Genomic DNA, 18,608 nt, shown 5'->3' with positions numbered 1-18,608 from the left:
GGTCCCACCTGCATTAACTAGCCAACTTGCCTGCCTGTCTTTGGCTGTAGGGGAGAAGGGGAGACCATATACAACATCATATGATTCTGTTGCTACTAGTGACTCTTGCTTGCATTACATATAATACATCATGTCAAACATGTTGGAAAATTCTGTCTTAAAGTTGCATAATGAAGCCTAAATGAATGAACACATTTATATTCTTAGTTAAAATTCCAAATTATTCCTAGCTAGCTAAAATTCACATTAAAAAAAAAATCCAAATTATAGTCCCAAATCATGGCTCTATCTTTCTAAGAACCCAAGAACTTGAGATTTTTCTATGCCTGGGTACCTGGGGTTTGAGGTAGAAGACAAGACTACCCACAATCCTCTCAATTCCACTGCGACCAGGGAAGTTGGATGAGGGGCATGCTGGGTCCCTGGAGCACAGGTAGGGAAAGGGGTCCTTCCTTACTTCCCTCTACATCACGAGCTCATGGAGCCTCAGCTGTCTGCACTGTGTATATGAGGGCTTCCCAGGTGAGGCTCCCAGGCACTACATCTATGCCCTGTGGAGAGAGTAAGGATGGCAAGGGCAGTGGTAGGTAGGAGGGAGGCTGGGCCAGACCACTCCCCTGGGTAGTCCACATAGGTGAGCAAGTCTCCAGACCCTCAGTGGTGCTGGGGGTGGGAGGCATGTGAAGGAGGTTTGTCTAGTTGAAGGGGAGAGGGGATTTGAAGCCCTCTTGCTTACAGCTATGGCAAATGCCTCACTGCTCTCAACAGAGACCTGAACTTATCCCCAATAGCAGGGACCGGCAGGTACTGCTACTGTGAGGTAGCAGAACATCACTTTTAGTGAGCTAGAAATGAAAACAAACTAGGCATCTAGATATCTCTTAGGGACCTCAGTACATACTCTGAAAGTTGAAACCACTTCATTCTTCTTGACTTATTAGCGTGTAGGACATGTATGTTTCCTACAAATCATATTCTTATGGGAGGAGGTGTTTCTATCCCTATTCAGTGGCAAAAATTTCTGTCTCCTAAATACTCTAATCAGGTAAAAGTTCAGAATCAGATACAGCGACTGGGTCATTTTTTATGAGTGGGTAGTGTTATTTTGACTAATATATCTGAGCTGATGCTCTCTTGAACTTTCTGCTTCCATTCTCAAGAAGGCAGCAAACCCTGGCGGAGTTGGCCCCATAAGCCAAGACAGGTCATCTAGATTTCCCTCTGTCCGCCCTCTGGCTGCATATCATGGCAGGATTCAGAGTCCCTCCCAGGCCTGGCTCTCTCATCTGAGTGTGCAGGTTAGAAATTCACACTCACAGGGAGGAAGCACATGTTCCAACCCTACTCACATCAGACTGCTCTGGGGTTTAGGGCACAGGGGCAACTACCAATAATGAGACAACACTTGATTCCCTTTCAGTGATTGTTCTTGGCTGTAACTTCCTCAGCATCTCATAAGAGTAGAGGTGATTTATGAGGTGAAAATCAGACATTCTTTCCCCCTACAACACCGTAATACTCTCCTCTGTCCTAACAGTGCATTTATTGCAAAGTGCTCCAACCATGCTAAACTAAGAGACAACTTACTGTGGTAGAAAGATGGGATAAGGCTTTAATATGAAGAAGCTCCTCATAGATAATCTCCAGGTCATCCACAGTCCTCTGGCCAGGTCTACAAAGATTAAAAAAAAAAAAAAAAAAAAAGGAAATACGGAAAAAGGGCATCACTAGGGCTTCAAATATGGAAACGGATCCAGGCATCAGTAACATGCTCAGGGATTTCTTCTGCATAAACAGATATTGGCGGAGGGAGAGGCTGCACCAGTATAACCCCTAAAGGGATTTTTGAAATGAATGTGTTCCTTGATGAAAGGATATGGGAGAAAGCCAAAGTCCATAGGATCCCTTCTCCTCTGATCTCAGAGGAAAGAGCACCTCCACTCACACGGTAGTCAGCCAACTCACCTCTCACTTTGTAGATGATCGCGCTAAAAAACTGCTTTACATACCACCTTAATCAGAAATGGCAAAACTTGTCTTTTACCACCACTAGAAACAATTGGTGTAATCAACTTGACAACTGATCTAAATTCCTTGAGATCCTGTGTGCTATCTGAGCTTAGCAGAATAATAATGCCGCTGTCACTATTATTTGGGGTTATATAATGTGTTTTTTCCAAAGGACTCAAACATAGGATGTATGCAGACTCAATGTTTTCTTTTCTAGCCCTGAGGAGATAAGGGCATGAGATGAAGAGAAGGCAAATGGTAGCATCTGGGATTAGTAAGAGAAGGCAAGAAGGGAGGTATACGTCCACATTCCCAAACTCTGTTACAAAAACCACCACTGTCCATGAGACGTTAATCAGTTATGTAAAACATTTTTATTCTAAAATTTATTATAAAACTAGTATCCAATAACATGCATTTAAGGACCTCAGTATATAATCTGTGAAAATTGAAACCACTTCCTTCTTCTTGAATTATTAGAATGTAGGACATGTGTGGGGTCTGGGGGTGTTGTAGACATTTTTGGCATTGGAAGACTGGCATTGGAAGATCAGGAATAGATTCCTAATCATTTTTTGTATCTATAATTATTTTGAAATCATTCATAGCATTTAGTTATATTAATGGGTAGGAGATACAACTGGTCAGTAACTTGAATTTTTTTTTGCTTTCTGCAAAATAAAGAATCCTAACTAATATGTTTCTGAAACTTGAAAACAAACTAATGGGTTATTAATTCTGAGAGTTCTAGGGAGTCAACTGAGAGACAATCTGTATATTGATGGATAGGCAGTGTTTACTCTCAACTAATTGCTGCAGTTATGAATGTTATCTATTACATAATCATCGGTCTATTTTGTGCATTTTGTCCTAACATTTTAACAATTTATGATATTATTCAATATTACTGTAACTACTACTAATTAAACATTAAACCCTTGATGAGCTACTGATGATGTACCATCACGACATTATCATTTGTAAGGTGTTCCTTGGTCAAATAAATTTGAGGAGTATTGGTATACTGAACACAGCACTGGATCTAGGGTCTGAAAATCAAGTATAAAATCAGTGCAACCACTCACGAGCCATGTGACATCAAAGTCTTAGCCTCATATGAAAAGTGGGGACAATATCTTTCTGAGAGAGATGGGAGAGCTAACAGAAGCAGCAACCATAGAGGTGTCTACATATTTATTTGTGTAAGTGAAAAAAACCCCAGCAAAGTGATATTCGAAACTCAGACCTTTGCAGAAGCAGTTAAACAAACTTACAAATAAAGTATGACATTTGGTCTACTAGAGTACATCTGAAACTTAGTTGATTATTAGATAAGTACTCTTAGTAATCAAAACTCAATTATGAATATTCTAAAATAGTTAATTGGATTAAATAATTTTGCAACCATATTCTAACATGGGGAAGATAACAGATTTAGTGGAGTCTAATTGGAGGAAGAAAATTCTGCATACTTTGCATGATACCTTCCCAAGGACAGCCTTAACATGAACAAAAGAATATTGTAATGTTCTCTTCCAGAATCAACAGGGACTATCTTCCTAATCCTGACTGTATAAAGACAGATACTAAATCCATGACCTGGGAGATGCTAGCCAGGTTCACCTCCTGCTAAGGGTCACCACTGAGGGACACAACTGCACACCAATCTCGTGCTTGTGGTGGAATCCAGAAAGTATGGGACCCATAAAAACACTGAAGAAAAGCTGTGGCCACAGGGGCTCCAAAGGAGCCAGGCCTTCTCTGCCAGAGGCCTCATCTACTACTTGACTTGGACATGGGGATTTTGAAACTGGGAACCTTGGGGATTTAAAAGTCAATCGAGTCACCTTCATCCATCTACTACTATAGAGGCAGCTAATGCGAAAGTCTCAAGGTAGGCATAATAGGATTATGGATCTTCAGCACAAGGAGCAGCCCTGCTGTTCTTGCTACTTGACATCAGTGGCAAATAACACGGAACCCTCCTAGAAGCTTGGCTAAAAGAGAAAGCAGTCACCAAGTCTCATTCGCACCTCCATGGGGTGGGCTGTTACGGTGAGAGGAGAAAAGCTCAGCTGGGAAAAGAAAGGCTTAGAATTCTGCTCTAAAATCTGGACATATTCAAAGTTGTAATTTTGGGAGCAGATCTCTATGAGGTTAGGAAAAGTCTTTATGTAATATAAACATGAGATCTGTATTACTTAACTTTTATGGATTTCTTTTTTAAAAATGCTATCCTGCCTGGGTATGCTGGAACACACCTGTAGTCCCAGCACTTTGGGGGACCGAGGCAGGAGGATCACTTCAGGTCAGTTTGAGACCAGCCTGGGCAACAGAGTGAGACCCCACCCCTACACACATATACATAATGATGCCTGTTGGATCTACAAATCTCAACATATTAATAATACTGCATCTGAGATTTCAAACAGGATGAAGAACTGTCAGACTCTCAATAAAAATTTGACATCATGGTTCAAGGCTGACCTTTTAGCCGTGATAGCTAGTCTTAGGATCTGCACAAACTGTAGAAGAAGAGAGGTAAAGATGAACCATGCTCACTTTAACCGCTGCCCTCCACCACTGAGCATGCCTGAAGCTCTCTCCTCTCCCCACACTCCTCCCGCTTGGATCCCTTTGTGCTTTACTGAACATTTCTTCTCAATGTCTTTTTGGTTTGTTGTTCTTTTGTCCATCCCTTGTATTGTGTTCAGCCCCCAAGGCTTTGTTCTACCTTCTCTCCCTAGGAAAAACCCTCAATTTCCATCTAGATAATGACAAGACCTAAATCTTGTTCTCCAAACAGCCCTCCTTCCTGAGTTCCAAGGGCTTCCTGGCCATCTCTTCCTAGATAACTCACAAGGACCAGCAGCTTAATCTATCTAGAAGTGCTCCCTCTTCATCACACAAGGCTCCTGGAAACCAGATCTTAACTTCCTTCTGCAGACTCATCTATCTCCCCTCTCTTCACATCTTCCCTGATAGCTACACTCTCTCTCCAGCTATCCCAGGCATCTCTCCATTTCTCGAACACACTAAGCTTATTCATGCCTGCAGGACTATTTGCATGCTCCTCTCTTTGCTTAAAATACTTTTGTTCTGCCTCAAGCCCAGCTCAGTGTCATCTTTCCTAAGTGAAACTGGCTCTCTAACCTGTGTTGCCCAGGCTGGAGTGCAGTGGCATGATCTTGGCTCACTGCAAGCTCTGCCTCCTGGGTTTAAGGATTCTCCTGCCTCAGCCTCCTGAGTAGCTGGGAGTACAGGCACATGCCACCACGTCTGGCTAATTTTTGTATTTTTTGGTAGAGGCAGGGTTTCAGCATGTTGGCCAGGCTGGTCTCTCAACTTCTGACCTCAGGTGATCCACCCACCTCAGCTTCCCAAAGTGCTGGGATTACAGGCATCAGCCGCCATGCTAGGCCACTCTCTAACATTTATTCCTCCGTGGCACGTGGTCTTACTGCTGTGGCAATTACAACATACTGTCATGAATGTTATTTGCTTAAATATCCACACTCTAGACTGTTCTCAAGAGAAGCAGTATCTGGTAGTGCAAAGGCACTAGATTGGAAGCAGAAACTGAATTTGAGATCTAAATCATGAACTTGCTAGTGGCCCAACTGATCTGATGACTGGTTTCTGCATCTGTAAAATGGGACTAATACACGGGATTGTCATAAAGGTCAAATGAGGTAACAATAGACATGAAGCTTTGTATATACTGAAAATATAGTACAAATGTAGGGTGGTCTTGTTATCAGGGTGGGTGTTTAATATGGCTCATCGGATGAGTGAACACATGAGTTTTCACGATTCATGCTGAATTTAGGGTCTGCTCAAGGGAGACGGCAGTGGTGCTGTGGAGCAGTTCTTTTGTGGCCTGAGGGAGATGTGTCCTTATGCTTTGTTGTCCTTTCCACTGAGGTTAAGTAAGGCAAGGCATCCATGGCACAACTCGCTTTTGATACAGGGCACATTTATTTCATGGCAAGCAGTTAATTATTAATTAACTACAATTATTAATAGAGGGAGGAGATGTGAAAATGATAGGCCTCACCTCTTACTCCAAATTCTGTAAAATAATAAAAAAGGTCTATTTTTTCTTAGGATTATAGATTTACTCATCTGTCTGTAAAAAACAAATTCCCATCTTAGACCAGCTAAAGGTACTCAGTACCTATGTTGAGATCAGCGGGGCTTTAAACAGAAGTACCATTCAAGACCAAAAAGCAGCACCTTGCTAATCTCTTCATTTTAGCCAGATTTTTGTCTGCCATGCTAAAGGTGTGGCAGAAAAGATATTTTAACATGCAAAATGACATTGGAAAAGAAATGAGCAACACCACCACCACAAACGATGAACTATCAGCAGACCAGAAAGTTTGAGGAATCCCTGGATAATAGAGAGCAAATGAGAAAAGAATGTCTGAGAAACAAGACTGGAAGCAACCGCAGCTCAACCCTCACGGAAGAAAACCATCACAGGAGTAACGCAGCATCACTGATGAGACAGCTGTGCGTCAATCAGCCCAGAGGGCAGGAGAGGGTGGTGTCAGAGGGGTTGATCAAAAGGCCCCACAACTTGGTCAGGCCCCTACCCTCCCACGCCCGTCACACTCAGTAGTGGACAGGGGCAGATTTACTGCCAGGCAAGACCTTGAGACCTGCTCTGTAAAACAAATGCCCCAGGAGGACTGAGGGTGAGCACTGGAGCCTGGGAGAAGCAGAACAGAGGGTGTGAAAACCCCAGGCTCTTCCAGGTGACGCAGTAGGAGGAGGAGGCAGCTCTCCCAGGAAGAGCAGGGAAGGGCTCTGTTCCCAGGAAATCCTTGCTATTTTGGCAACTCGTGAGAGGGAAGGGGATGGTGTGAGCCTGCCTGCTCCCCAGGTACCTCTCCCAAAGTGAAGCCTGCCAGGAAACCTGCCTCCTTGCAGGACCGGCCTCCAGCACTTCCAGGGGAAGCTCTGTGGGGGTGCGACCACCTCATCTGTGCAGAAGCCCACATGGGCAGCCTGCTTTACCTCCTGGTCTTTCATTCATCAATAACCCACGCAGAGAAAGAGAGGCTTCCATGGGGACTCCCTGGATGCCTCAGAGAGGTCCACGGCAGCTGTTCGAGACTAGAGGGAACGAAGCCTAAACACAGTTTAGTTTTTGAATCCTAAACAACATTCAAGCTGCAAAGAAAAAAAGAGAAACACAACAAGAACAAAATCCCAACCCTGTGGTCTGAGGTGGTCACAATAATCACAGGGCAAGCGACTATCATTTGGCAATCCACCCAGGCAGTGAAGAACTTTTTGGTCCTGTTTACAGTCAATGTTTTAATGAGGTGAGAGGAGTCAGGACTGCCAGGTGTGAAGAGACTTACTTTAAAAAATGAGTACATTCACAGCTAGCAAGGCAACAAAAGCACTCGTGAGAGATTTGCTGTGAGCCAGGACACTGTCCCTCAGGGGCCTCAACATGTCATTAGGATTGAAAGTTGAGGTGAGTCCCAGGGAGGAGGCCAGGTGGAGCAAAAGTCAGTCTGGTCAACCTGTGCCCACCAAAGTGCATCAAAATGGAGCCCCCTCCCACCCTAGGGGAGTCTCAGTGTTCGCGGCGGCAGTAATAGAAACCAGCCCAGCCTCTCGGAGGCCGCCAGCTCGGAGCTGCTGTGCCATCTAGTGTCTCAGAAAAGGCTCACCTCTCTACTCTCACATCAGACAAAGGTTCTCCCCCGATCCACCCCACCCCTCAAAGAGCACCCGATCACATCTAAAACTGAGCGCTCCCCACCACAATCACGGAACAAAGTCGCATTTTAAAAGCGGGTTTCTCTTGGCACACTGGCATTAAGCACCTTTCCTGCTTTGGTCTTTACGGGGGTGACAGGGGAAAAAAATGGAGAAGAGATCCTGCAAATCAGCCCCCAGACTGTTCAAACAGTAATGAAAGGGTCCCAAGGACTGAAGGCAATTTGGCTTTCAAGAGTAAAGGGAACACTGCCCGAGCAGGAGGAGAGAACTCCCATGCACCTTCATAAGAGTAACCTACAAGGCTGGGGAAGTGAATTGACTCTCTGGCTGCTCTGAGTGGCAGCCGGTGAATGTACCTGGTCTTTACTTGTCCTTCTCCAGATGTCACAGGGAGAGATATTAGGCATCCCTGCTTCTTTACAAATCTGCGTGGTGCCACATTGATGTGGATTTGTCGGATCCCGCTGTGGAAAGGCCTAGTTTCTGCAGGGGATGCATTCTGGCAGCAATGTCTAGTTACAGACAAGATAATAAATGGGGATGGATAGGGAAGCAGTTTATACATTAAAGGATGGGAGGGCTCAGGTGATATTGGAAGCTGCTAGTAAATACAGTCTTATCAAGGAATTTATCAAGGTCAGAGACAGAGCTCCTCAGTTACTGGAACGTGGATAAAATGAGGGATTCATCCAGCCACCAAGCAGCACATTGGCATGGCCCATGGTAAAACATGCAGGTAAGAAAGCAAATAGCCCAGTCCTCTAGGCCTGTCGCCTGGCAGACCTTGGTACAAGGGGAAAAGCACCCGGAGAAATCAATGTCATAAGTATCTACATAAGCCATGGTCAAGCTTCGAGGTTTTTTTTAAAAAAATGCTCTTTTGTGTGTGTGTGGGGTGGGGGTGCTTTATTTTTGATGCAACGCTTCATCTCAATCCACCTGAATCTCTGACTTTTAAGTCCTTTCTCAAGCTTGGACCACTTTCCAACACTGCTAAGATCTTCTTAAGGTCTCACTTCTTCCACCTCCCTTAAAGGAAAGTTTAGTGCAGTTTTGCACTTCCTTTGTCTAGCAAAACCAGCAAAGCACGTTTTTTCTTTGCCTCACCTCTCAGGACCCCTGCTTCTTAAGTGTCAATGAGACATTCCAGGAACCTGGTGACTGCACATTTAAAGTGTCCTACCCAGCTCCGATTGCTCAGCTCCCTGCCATGCCACCACCCCCACACTTTATCTTTAACCCCAAAAAGGACATTTTAAGTTCCTTTTCTAGTCCTAATAGCAGAGCTTGTGTACACAGGGATCCTTTCCTGCTTTGTGAAGTTAGAAATGAATACAGTCTACAACTATAATAACGAGCAAAAGCTTTATGAATATTTGTGAGAAATGAAGTCATCACTGTCAGGGCATGGGGTAAGGGTTCCATAATTCATGGCTTCTGAGGGCTAAGTGTATTTAGGACAATGTGGTTTGATCATGTTTAGAAACTGAATATGCCCAACATTCTTCCAGCAAAAGTGTTTACTACAAGGACACTCAAGGAGTTTAACATTAAACCTTTTAAAAGGTACAAGTACAAATATTTTCCTTTAAAACACCTAAGCAGCAAGTTGAGAAGAACAAATAAATTTGGATGGAGTCAGTATAACCGCTTGCCTCTGAGGATGAAATATACATGTGAGATGGAAAATGCAAATGTTTTTTGAGGTGTTATATGAATGCATTGTTACTTTTTCCTTGCAAAATGTCAATTCTTAATTAATCAGGGACATAGATTATCCATATTTGGTAGATATTTCACTGCTTGTTCAGTAAATTCACTAGTGAGGACACACTTGAGGCAACCTAGTAGAGAGGAAATAATATTGTCAATGAAAGAAAAAAGGAAGAAATAAAATTGGACTGGGAGTAAGATGTGGATCAGTTCCTAGTTCAGCCACATATACTGCTGTGTGATGTTGAGAAAGGCACTTGGTATTGACTAAGTTCAATTTCTTTGTCAGGACATAGTGGATTATCATGAGCCATACTTAATTCACGGAGCTTTTTAGTGATTCAAAGAGCGGAGGGATGTGAGATCACTATATAAACTATATAGTGGTATTCAAATATTAGTGATTAAGTTTTGTTTGTGGTTCTGGCTAGAGGGTTACTGTGGAGTAAGTTGACTCTTTCCAGAGCTGTGGGTTTTCAGTGTTTTTTATGTGATCTTTAGACTAAATTTTCCAGCAACTCTTCAAAGGAGCTGTGAAGAGAGGCAGATTAATTATAAGTTGGGTGCCAGATTTGGCAAATAAAAATATTGCATGAAATATACTTATATCAGAACATTGTTATTCACTGAAATTCCAATTTAACCGGGCATCCTGTATTTAACCTGGCGACCCTAATCATATGGCAATTAAAACTATAAAGCACTTCATTTCTGTGCAATCAGTTTGACAATGGATTTGAAAACTTTAGACCCATATGGCCCCTTGGATTCTGCTCCTGACAATACACAATAAAACTCAGGACATAAGATAAAAATAAAAGAATTATAGGTTCTAGCAGCATGTAACTCTCTCAGGAAAGAATAATCTTCATCATCATCTTAACCCATTATGGATTAATAGCACGCCTGGGAATCTGCCATGCTAGAGGACTTTTTTCAACAGTAGATGGTGCACTCCATTCTGGTCTATATGGTAATAATTTAATGAAATTAGATTAGTCTATAATCATTTTTTTTTTTTTTAGACAGAGTCTCGCTCTGTTTCCGAGGCTGGAGAGCAGTGACATGATCACAGCTCACTGCAGCCTCCACTTTCCAGGCTCAGGTGATTCTCCCACCTCAGCCTCCTGAGAGCTGTGATTACAGGCATGCACCATTACACCTGGCTGATTTTTGTATTTTTTGTAGAGATGGGGTTTCATCATGTTGCCCAGGCTGGTCTTGAACTCCTGGGTTCAAGCGATCTGGGTGCCTCAGCCTCCCAAAGTGTTAGTATTATAGGTGTGAGTCACAATTCTTACAAGTCACACCCAGCCTTGTAAGAATTATTTTAAATTGAATGTCCATGACACCTTTCCTTTCCAGTGCTCAAAGCATAAACCCATGAGTCCCTTCTGAAGCCCCTTTGAACCACGGCAGGTGGTAGAGCACAGTAAAGAGCACAGGCTCAAGAGTCAGGCAGACCTGAGTCGAAGCCTGAGTCTAGTGCTTTGTGGATAAACAAAGGCAAGTGACTCAGCCTAAGCCTGTTTCCTTGTCCATAAAATGGGAGTAATATTAAGTAACTACCTCAGAGTGTTGTTGAAGGAATTAAGTAATTGTTTAGCATGGTGTCTAGCACACATATGCCCAATAAATGGTGGCTATAATTAAATTCAGTTGGCACTTGTGTTTTCATTTCCAATCTATTGTGAAGTAGGGAAAGGGCAAGCAGGTATTATTGAACTCCTTTTATACCTTAAGAGACTTGTAATCTGAAGATGTTAGATGATATAATGGTAAACTGGTAAGAATAGAACCCAGAGCTCTTGTGCTCAGTAGCATTTTCACTTTATTTACAAGACTGTTGGGTCAAATGCATGTATCTCAAAGGCTATCATTTCAAACTACAACAAATACAATCTCATAAAACTCAGTATCTGGCTTTCTGTCTTTAGTTGGCCCCTCCAGTCTACTCTCTGGAGATAGCAGAGAAATCAACCTACTACAAATCTGATCACACCACAACTCCCTCTAAAACTCTTCAGTGGTGCCCCAAATGACTATAAAATATCCAACATACACAGAGGGCATGGCAGATGCCCCCACTGACCTCAGCCTAACTCTCCAGCCGTATCTCCTAGTGCTCCTGCCCGGTCACTCCCTCAGTGTGAAACAATTTACAGTCCCCTGCGCGAACTTTCCCAGCATCTTTCTGCCCCACCTGTGCCCCTGTCCAGCTAGGAGCTCTTCCTTTGTTCTGGGAAGAACAGTATTAAAATATTATTTTTTTGCTGCTCTTAAGAAGAAAGGTGCTGAGACCAGTGGCTCATGCCTATAATCCCAGCACTTTGGGAGGCTAAGGTGGGAGGATCGCTTGAATCTGGGAGTTCAAGACCAGCCTAGGCAATATAGTGAAACCTTGTCTCTACAAAAAACTAAAAAATTAGCCAGGCATGGTGGCATGCGCCTATAGTCCCAGCTACTTGGGAGGCTGAGATGGGAGGACCACTTGAGCTCAGGAGGTGGAGATTGCAGTGAACTGAGATCACCCTACTGCACTCCAGCCTGGGTGACAGAGTGAGACCTGTCTCAAAAAAAAAAAAAGAAAAATAGAAGGGGCTTGAGAAACAACCTAAACATCCAACGATCACAAACTGAATGCATTAAAGAACCATTCAGAGAATACACTATTTAAAAGCTCCATCCTTAAACGATATTTAACTTTAAGAGAGAATGCTATGATATGTTATTAAGTGTAAAAAGTTAGGAATTAAAAAATAACCAGTGGGATAGGCACTAAAATGTTACCAGTAATGAACTGAGACGTGATTGCTGGTGTTATTTCTTCTTTTTCAACTCTTGTCAGTGGTTTCCAAATTTTCTCCAATAAAGAGATCGACTTTAACAATAAAAAGTCGTTAAAACCTTGAGGCAATCTTATAATAAACCCTAAACTGTAGATGAGCCACTAAGTTCATCCTCCCCTCTCCTGAATCTGAATCAGAAAGGTAGCAATCCAATGGTTGGTTTCTGGCTGTGTGGATATGAGGAATAAGAATAAATTGCTTTTATGGGGAGAGGCAGAGAAATGACCCACTTAATGCAATCATTTATTCAGGTAAATTCTACAAGCTTTCACTGGTGACGCTGAAATCTTTCAAGCAATGACCAAGGCGAAGGTGCCATGCAGTGAAGGAAGGATTCACAGTGACTGTCTTACTTCAGAAGCCTAGGTTCTCTTGGTCGTGCTTTTCTTCTCATCTGATTAGCATTTGAGATGAACTTCGTAACTGTGGACATTCTCTTGACACATCCGAGCAGAAATCAAAACCCTAACCACCACCAATTTTAGGCTTGCTAATCTGGAATCCCCTGAAGAAACAAATCCCTCTATAATTACCAGGATTTTAAATTCCACACCCTGGAAAAGAGTTTAGACAAGTAAAGATCCTACTGAAACAGGCACTGCTAATTAAGACACAATACACAGGCTCTCACGCGCCCTCTAGAGCAAGTGTGTGGAATGGAATAGCAGCGGGGTAGTCTCCACCCAGCCTCTGCAGGACAGCCTTGCATTAGGGCAGGCAGCCAATTAAGGGATAAACAATACCCTCCCCCCCCCCACAGTATTTTGCCTTTATGTCATTTAATCCACCTTAAATTGTTGCCTTTCAACTTTACGCCCTATAGCATATGTTTGATATGAAGCCAATGTATCTCATGTTTCCATATTTCTTAACGCCTTAGCAGAGTATGGGCAGTAAAAAAACAAACAAACAAACAAAACCCATTTCCAGGACCTTTGAACATGCTCTCAGTTTTCAGGAGCAAGGTGCTCAGATGGTCTCTTCAAGACAACAATGATACTGGCAATTCTTGACTAACTAAGCCTGTTTTCTCTCTGTTAAAGTAAAATTAAGTAGTAGCTCCAAAGATTACTAGCAGATCAAAAAAAAAAAAAAAAAAAAAAGAAGCGGGGGGTATGTGTGTACGTGCATGTAGAGCTGGAATGTCTGTCTCCTAAAATTAGATTCCTTACTTTTCATTTTCCCATCTCTGGGAGCTCTTATTCCAGCAGAAAGAGTCAAAAGAAGAAACTGCCAGCCCAATTCCAATGTTTACAAAGTTTCAAAAAACCTGGGGAGATGGGAAAAATCCCAAGGGCACCTGAAATATTAATTTATCACATAAAATAAACAAACTCATGTTTCTGTGTTTCTGACCCAGTTGGAAGATTCCCCAACTTCCAAAATTTCTCTTAATGTTACACATACACACACACACACAAACACCCCACACCACACACACACACACACACACACACACATTTCTCTCTGCTCGGGCCCAAATGACTTATCTCTTTCTCAACTTACGTAGGCTTCTAGGCTGTTATGCTTTTTCAGAACTACAGACCTAAATTTTGATTTGGGAAATAGTATCTACTTAATCGCCCTCCCACCTTTAGGCTGGTCTCTGATAGACCATCCTGAACATTGGAGCCTATATCTCACTTTAATTGGAAGGAGTGGTTTGAAGGCTTCTACAGCAGAGCATCCTGTCTCCTTGAAGCCTCTTTTTTACCTACAGTTGGCCTCAAGTTTACAATACTCTGCTTACCTAGTCACTCCAGATCCTTTTACTCATGTTTCTCTAACCAAAGTACCTGCTCAAAGAAAGCCAAAATGCACATTTCTACTGGGAAGAGTCCCCATTGTATCTACTTGCTATAGGGCAACCTCTTGTTTTTAGATTTATAAACAAAGCAAAATCAAAACAGTAAGCTCTGAGAGCTCATTCTGTGTTTGATGGCCTGTCTGGGAGCTACAACAACAGCACCGTCAAACTGTCATCTTCTGTAGTGCTTGCCCCCAAATGCCATCCAGGTCTGCACCTGCGAAACCAGGACAGGCATTGTGAGTCACTCTGTCTGCCACCACATAAAAAGCTAATTTCACATGCAGAATGTATGTGTTTTTTTTTTTTTTTCAATACCAATAGCAACAAGAGTGTGCCAAAAAATTTCCCCTGGAGCTCTATTCTGTTTTTTAAACTACAGAACATTCTTTCATAGTTTGACAGTTAAAATGCTGCAGTTAATGTAATAAACAGAGAATTTTTCTAAGTAGCCTGTCAAAACAAGTGACACTTTTTTTTTTGCTAGCAAGTCTCCGATTCAGAACAATAGGAAGTACCTTTCAAAGCAACATCTTCATTATACAATCAAATTCTCAAAGTAATCTTCTCATCAAAGAATATTGTGTTATTTCTTTCCCAGTAATTATCAGAGTTCTGCAACCTCTCTGGCAGTGGTGACTATTATAAAATGCAGCTGTGCTAAGTTTAAAAGTCAGGAGGTCCTGCCCTGGTCAGTATGAAGCCAATGCATCTCATGCCTCCACATTTCTTAATGACTTAGCATTTTCGGCAGTAAAAAGTCAACATTTCCAGGACCTCTGAACATGCCCTTAGTTTCCAGGAGCGAAGTGCTCGTTTGGTCCCTTCAAGGACAGTAGTGATACTGGCAATTCTTGATCAACTACGCTTGTTTTCTTTCCACTTAAATAAAGTAGTAGCTCCAAAGATTATAAGCAGATCAAAAAAAAAAAAAAAGTGTCTGTGTGTGTATATGTACACGTAGAGTTGGAATGTCTGTCTCCTAAAATTAGATTCCTTATTTTTCACTTTCCCATCTCTCGGGAGCTGTTATTCTGGCAGAAAGAAAACTGAAGAGTTCCAGAAGTGCCAGCCCAATTCCAATGTTTGCAGAGTTTCGAAAAACCTAGGAAGATGGGAAAATCCCAGGGCCACCCAAAATCATGTATCTCGGAATATTTGTAAAACCTATACTTTAACAACTAGCGATAGAATGGAAGAGTATCAGCTTTGGAATGTAATATTCTATGAAGAATCTGGGCTGCCAGGGATCATGCAATTCAATGGTGTATGGAAAACAAAAGGAAGCACAAGCAGCAACTCCCATTTCTCCCAAGGTGACTCATGAAAACAAGCTCTCAGGTCTCTTGTGAAGAAGGGTAAATCAAACAATTAGCATGAATGTTCCTAGCATACAGCAGGCACTCAATTGACGACTGTTGGATCTTAATCTAATTTGGGAATTCCTCTCCCATGGAATTATAAACTCCCCAAAGGCAGGAGCCATTTTATTACTTTTTTCTTTTGATCTCTTTGGTAGATGCTCAAAAACATTTGTGAATCAGACGGCATTTCTGCCTCCCTCGGAGCAAGTAAGAGCTGAGGGAACATTAGCTGGGACTGTGTATTCACACTTCCATTCATTTATTCACTCACTCAGCAAAGGTTTACTGATGGCTTACGTGGTGTAATGCACAGAGCTAGGGATATGGCCTTACTAACTTCCACACCAGGTTAAACCCTCCTTTACATTAGGCTGTGCTAACACACACTACATCTTCCTCTGTAGCATGTGATGCAGCTGTGATTAAATGATTGCTTGCATAAGTAGTTGCTTAAGGTTTATCCTCTGCGCTAGACAGAAAACTCCAAGGAGGAAAAGGCTTCTTGTTCAATGCTTACCTTAATGCCTTAGCACCTAATATAGTGTCTAGAACAATGTAGGTGCTCAATAAATGAACAAATGCAGTAAAATGAGATCTGTCTTTGCCTTTGAGAAACTCATAGTTGACTGCAATATTTCTCCACAGGGGCACTGTTCTCAGGACAGCTCTTTACTGTGTTGGGTTCCTAGGTACTGCGGTGTGTTTGGCAGCCCTTGGTCCTAGCCACTGCCCAGTGAGTGCTAGCAGTTGGCCCTCTCCTGTGCTTTGACAACAGCCCTTAGGGGGCTGTCCCACCTCGATTCAGAGCCACTGCATATGCTGGTTTGGATGCAGGTGGCAGCAAGGAGGACAGCAAAAAGGGGATGGACCCAGGAAATGATGGGGAAATATGCAGGAGGGACAGTGGGACAAGAGGGGACAAGAAAGAAAACATGGCTTAAAATGGTGGTGTTCATCTGAGTTTCCCGGGCCCCAGGGATTCTCTTGGGCCCCCTCAGCCACGCTGTCCTACGATCCTTCAGAGAAAGCATACACTGGCTGGACAGGTTTCTTGGACCCCACTCCTGCTTATGTCAGTGAAGCTCTAGCTTTGTTTGATGTTTTGGATTTTCCTGTTCATATTTTTGTGTGAAGAAAGGGTTTTGAGGCTTACAGACCTGAAGAGCATGGTTCTAGAGTTAAGGATGATGGTATCTGCTGGGATGAGGGAGGCCTTTGAAACACATGGTGTGGGAGAGGCCGACCCCACGAGAGAGTTTTGACAAAGGGGACAGCCCTGAGTAAGGGCAAGTGAAAGTATCCTGGGGAAAGGAAATTAAAGTGCCTTCAGGGAGGCTCCTGCCAGTTGGTCTGAGGGGCAGCCTCTGGGAAGGCTGGCCTGAGGGACACCTCACTCTTGGAAAGCACCCAGCAGACACCCAGGACATGTAACATGTAATGCCCTTGTCGAGACTAATGCACCAAGGTCAGCCAAACATGACTCAGAGCTGACATCCACAGCTGGCCAACGCTGGCTGCAGGGCAGAGGGCGTCTTCATTTCCAGCCGAAAAATACAAGCCTGTGTGCTGGTTTCGGAAGCAAGTGCCAAGTCACCGCTTACTGAAAAGGTTTCCCTGAGGATCAGGACCACAGCGTGTGCTTCTTTATATGCCCCATAGCCATTAGTGGAGTGCCCTGCATCGAACGGGGGCTTAATGATACATTCTTCCTGAGTGGATGTGATTAAACATTTCAGAGTCCTCAATGGCAGGTGGTGGCCTGCTCCTGAAGGTAAGGTGGGTTCAGCTGAGACAGAAGGGAGAGACTGCCTCAGTGGCTCAATGGGGGACTTGACAGGGGTAATGCAGATGTAGTGTGCTCAGAAGAATGAGCTTTAAGAAGCCTCAGAGGAGGGTAGGAGCATGTGCTGAATGAGTGAAGGAACAAATGAACGCAGGCCTGGGTATGAAGGCTATGGCCCTGATGACCTCTGTCCTGTTGCAGTAGGGAGAAAGGTGCTACTGCAGACTGGCATAGAAACAGAGCAGTTTCTGTTTGTCATTGACCAAAGGTCATTTAATATGGGGACTCAGTTTTGACAGCCCGAGCCAACTAATGACAACCTCTACAGCTTTAACTCATGCAAATGGAAAATAGAGCCATCCGGATCAAACACAAAAATTAAAATAACAGAGACAAGCACTGCTGTGGCACTCTTCAGCTGCTCCCTTTTGTTCCATGGGGTACGGTCAGGGCTGTTGAGAGCAGCCTTGTGTCTGTCCCCGCGGTACGTCTACGCACTAGGCGGCCTCGGGACCTGGAGGAGCGAGCCACGAGCTCTCACTCACGGTTTGCGGAGGATCATCCTCATGTGGGCGTCAGGGCCCATCTGTGATAGCAGAAGCATGGTGTCCTGGAGCTCCTCATCACACTCCTTCTTCTCCTCCTCAGTAGGCAAAGGGGCATCCTCGTGCTCGTCATCCAGAAATCGATAGAACAAATATTTGTCTTGGAAATGGTGCTCCTGGTCCACTACGGGAAACATGGAAGCACGTGTCAGCTGTGGCACCTCAGCCTCACAGCTCCGTTCACTGGAAACAAATGCAGGGTGTCGGGCAGGATGGCCAAGTGGCAGCAAAGCCGGGAGCCTCCTCACCCTTCTCACTCTGCCCTGCCCAGGCTGTGCAGCTGGAAGACATGACCTCGGGGCTGCAGTCATGCACACCACAGCCCTCTCAGACCCGCCCATCTCCTGGGCCTCCGTGGGACTCCCTTTGAGGACCTGCCAGCATTTCTGAGATGAATAATTTGACCTGCAGAAATCGCCTTCCTGATATTTTCTAGGATGTGGGACCTGTGTCCCCAACAGGAAAGGAACCAACTGCCAGGTCATGTTGTGTCACGGCTTTTTAAAGTACAGGCTTTAAAAACAATCTGCTTTGTCAGGATCAGAATTTATGTTATTCTTTCTATATGTACTGTTTATCAACTGTACTGTCTGCACTCTGGAAAAAAATGTTAGTATAAAATTAGTTGTTTGAACAAAGCTGACCAGACCAGGTTTCTAGATCATATACTGCTAGAAGGATTTTGTGGTAATTTTCTTCCAAATCTGATTTTTTAAAGTTTTTTCCTCTTGTTCC

General features: G+C 43.5%; 1 protein-coding gene across 7 annotated transcripts in view; it reads right to left on the bottom strand.

Annotated features, from left to right (window-relative positions):
• RAPGEF4 (Rap guanine nucleotide exchange factor 4) overlaps positions 1–18,608 on the bottom strand; it is a 309,492-nt gene that overhangs the window by 67,244 nt on the left and 223,640 nt on the right. For all 7 annotated transcript variants that reach the window (XM_025404812.1, XM_025404813.1, XM_025404814.1 and 4 more), the window contains 2 exons: positions 17,814–17,997; positions 1,588–1,672 (listed from right to left, as the gene is read on the bottom strand). In XM_025404812.1, the coding sequence (XP_025260597.1) occupies positions 1,588–1,672; positions 17,814–17,997 (269 nt within the window). The remainder of the gene's footprint in view (positions 1–1,587; positions 1,673–17,813; positions 17,998–18,608) is intronic.

The sequence above is a fragment of the Theropithecus gelada genome, chromosome 12, assembly GCF_003255815.1.
Source record: "Theropithecus gelada isolate Dixy chromosome 12, Tgel_1.0, whole genome shotgun sequence".
NCBI classification, from domain to species: Eukaryota; Metazoa; Chordata; class Mammalia; order Primates; family Cercopithecidae; genus Theropithecus; species Theropithecus gelada.
This window is presented reverse-complemented; position numbering and strand designations above follow the sequence as displayed.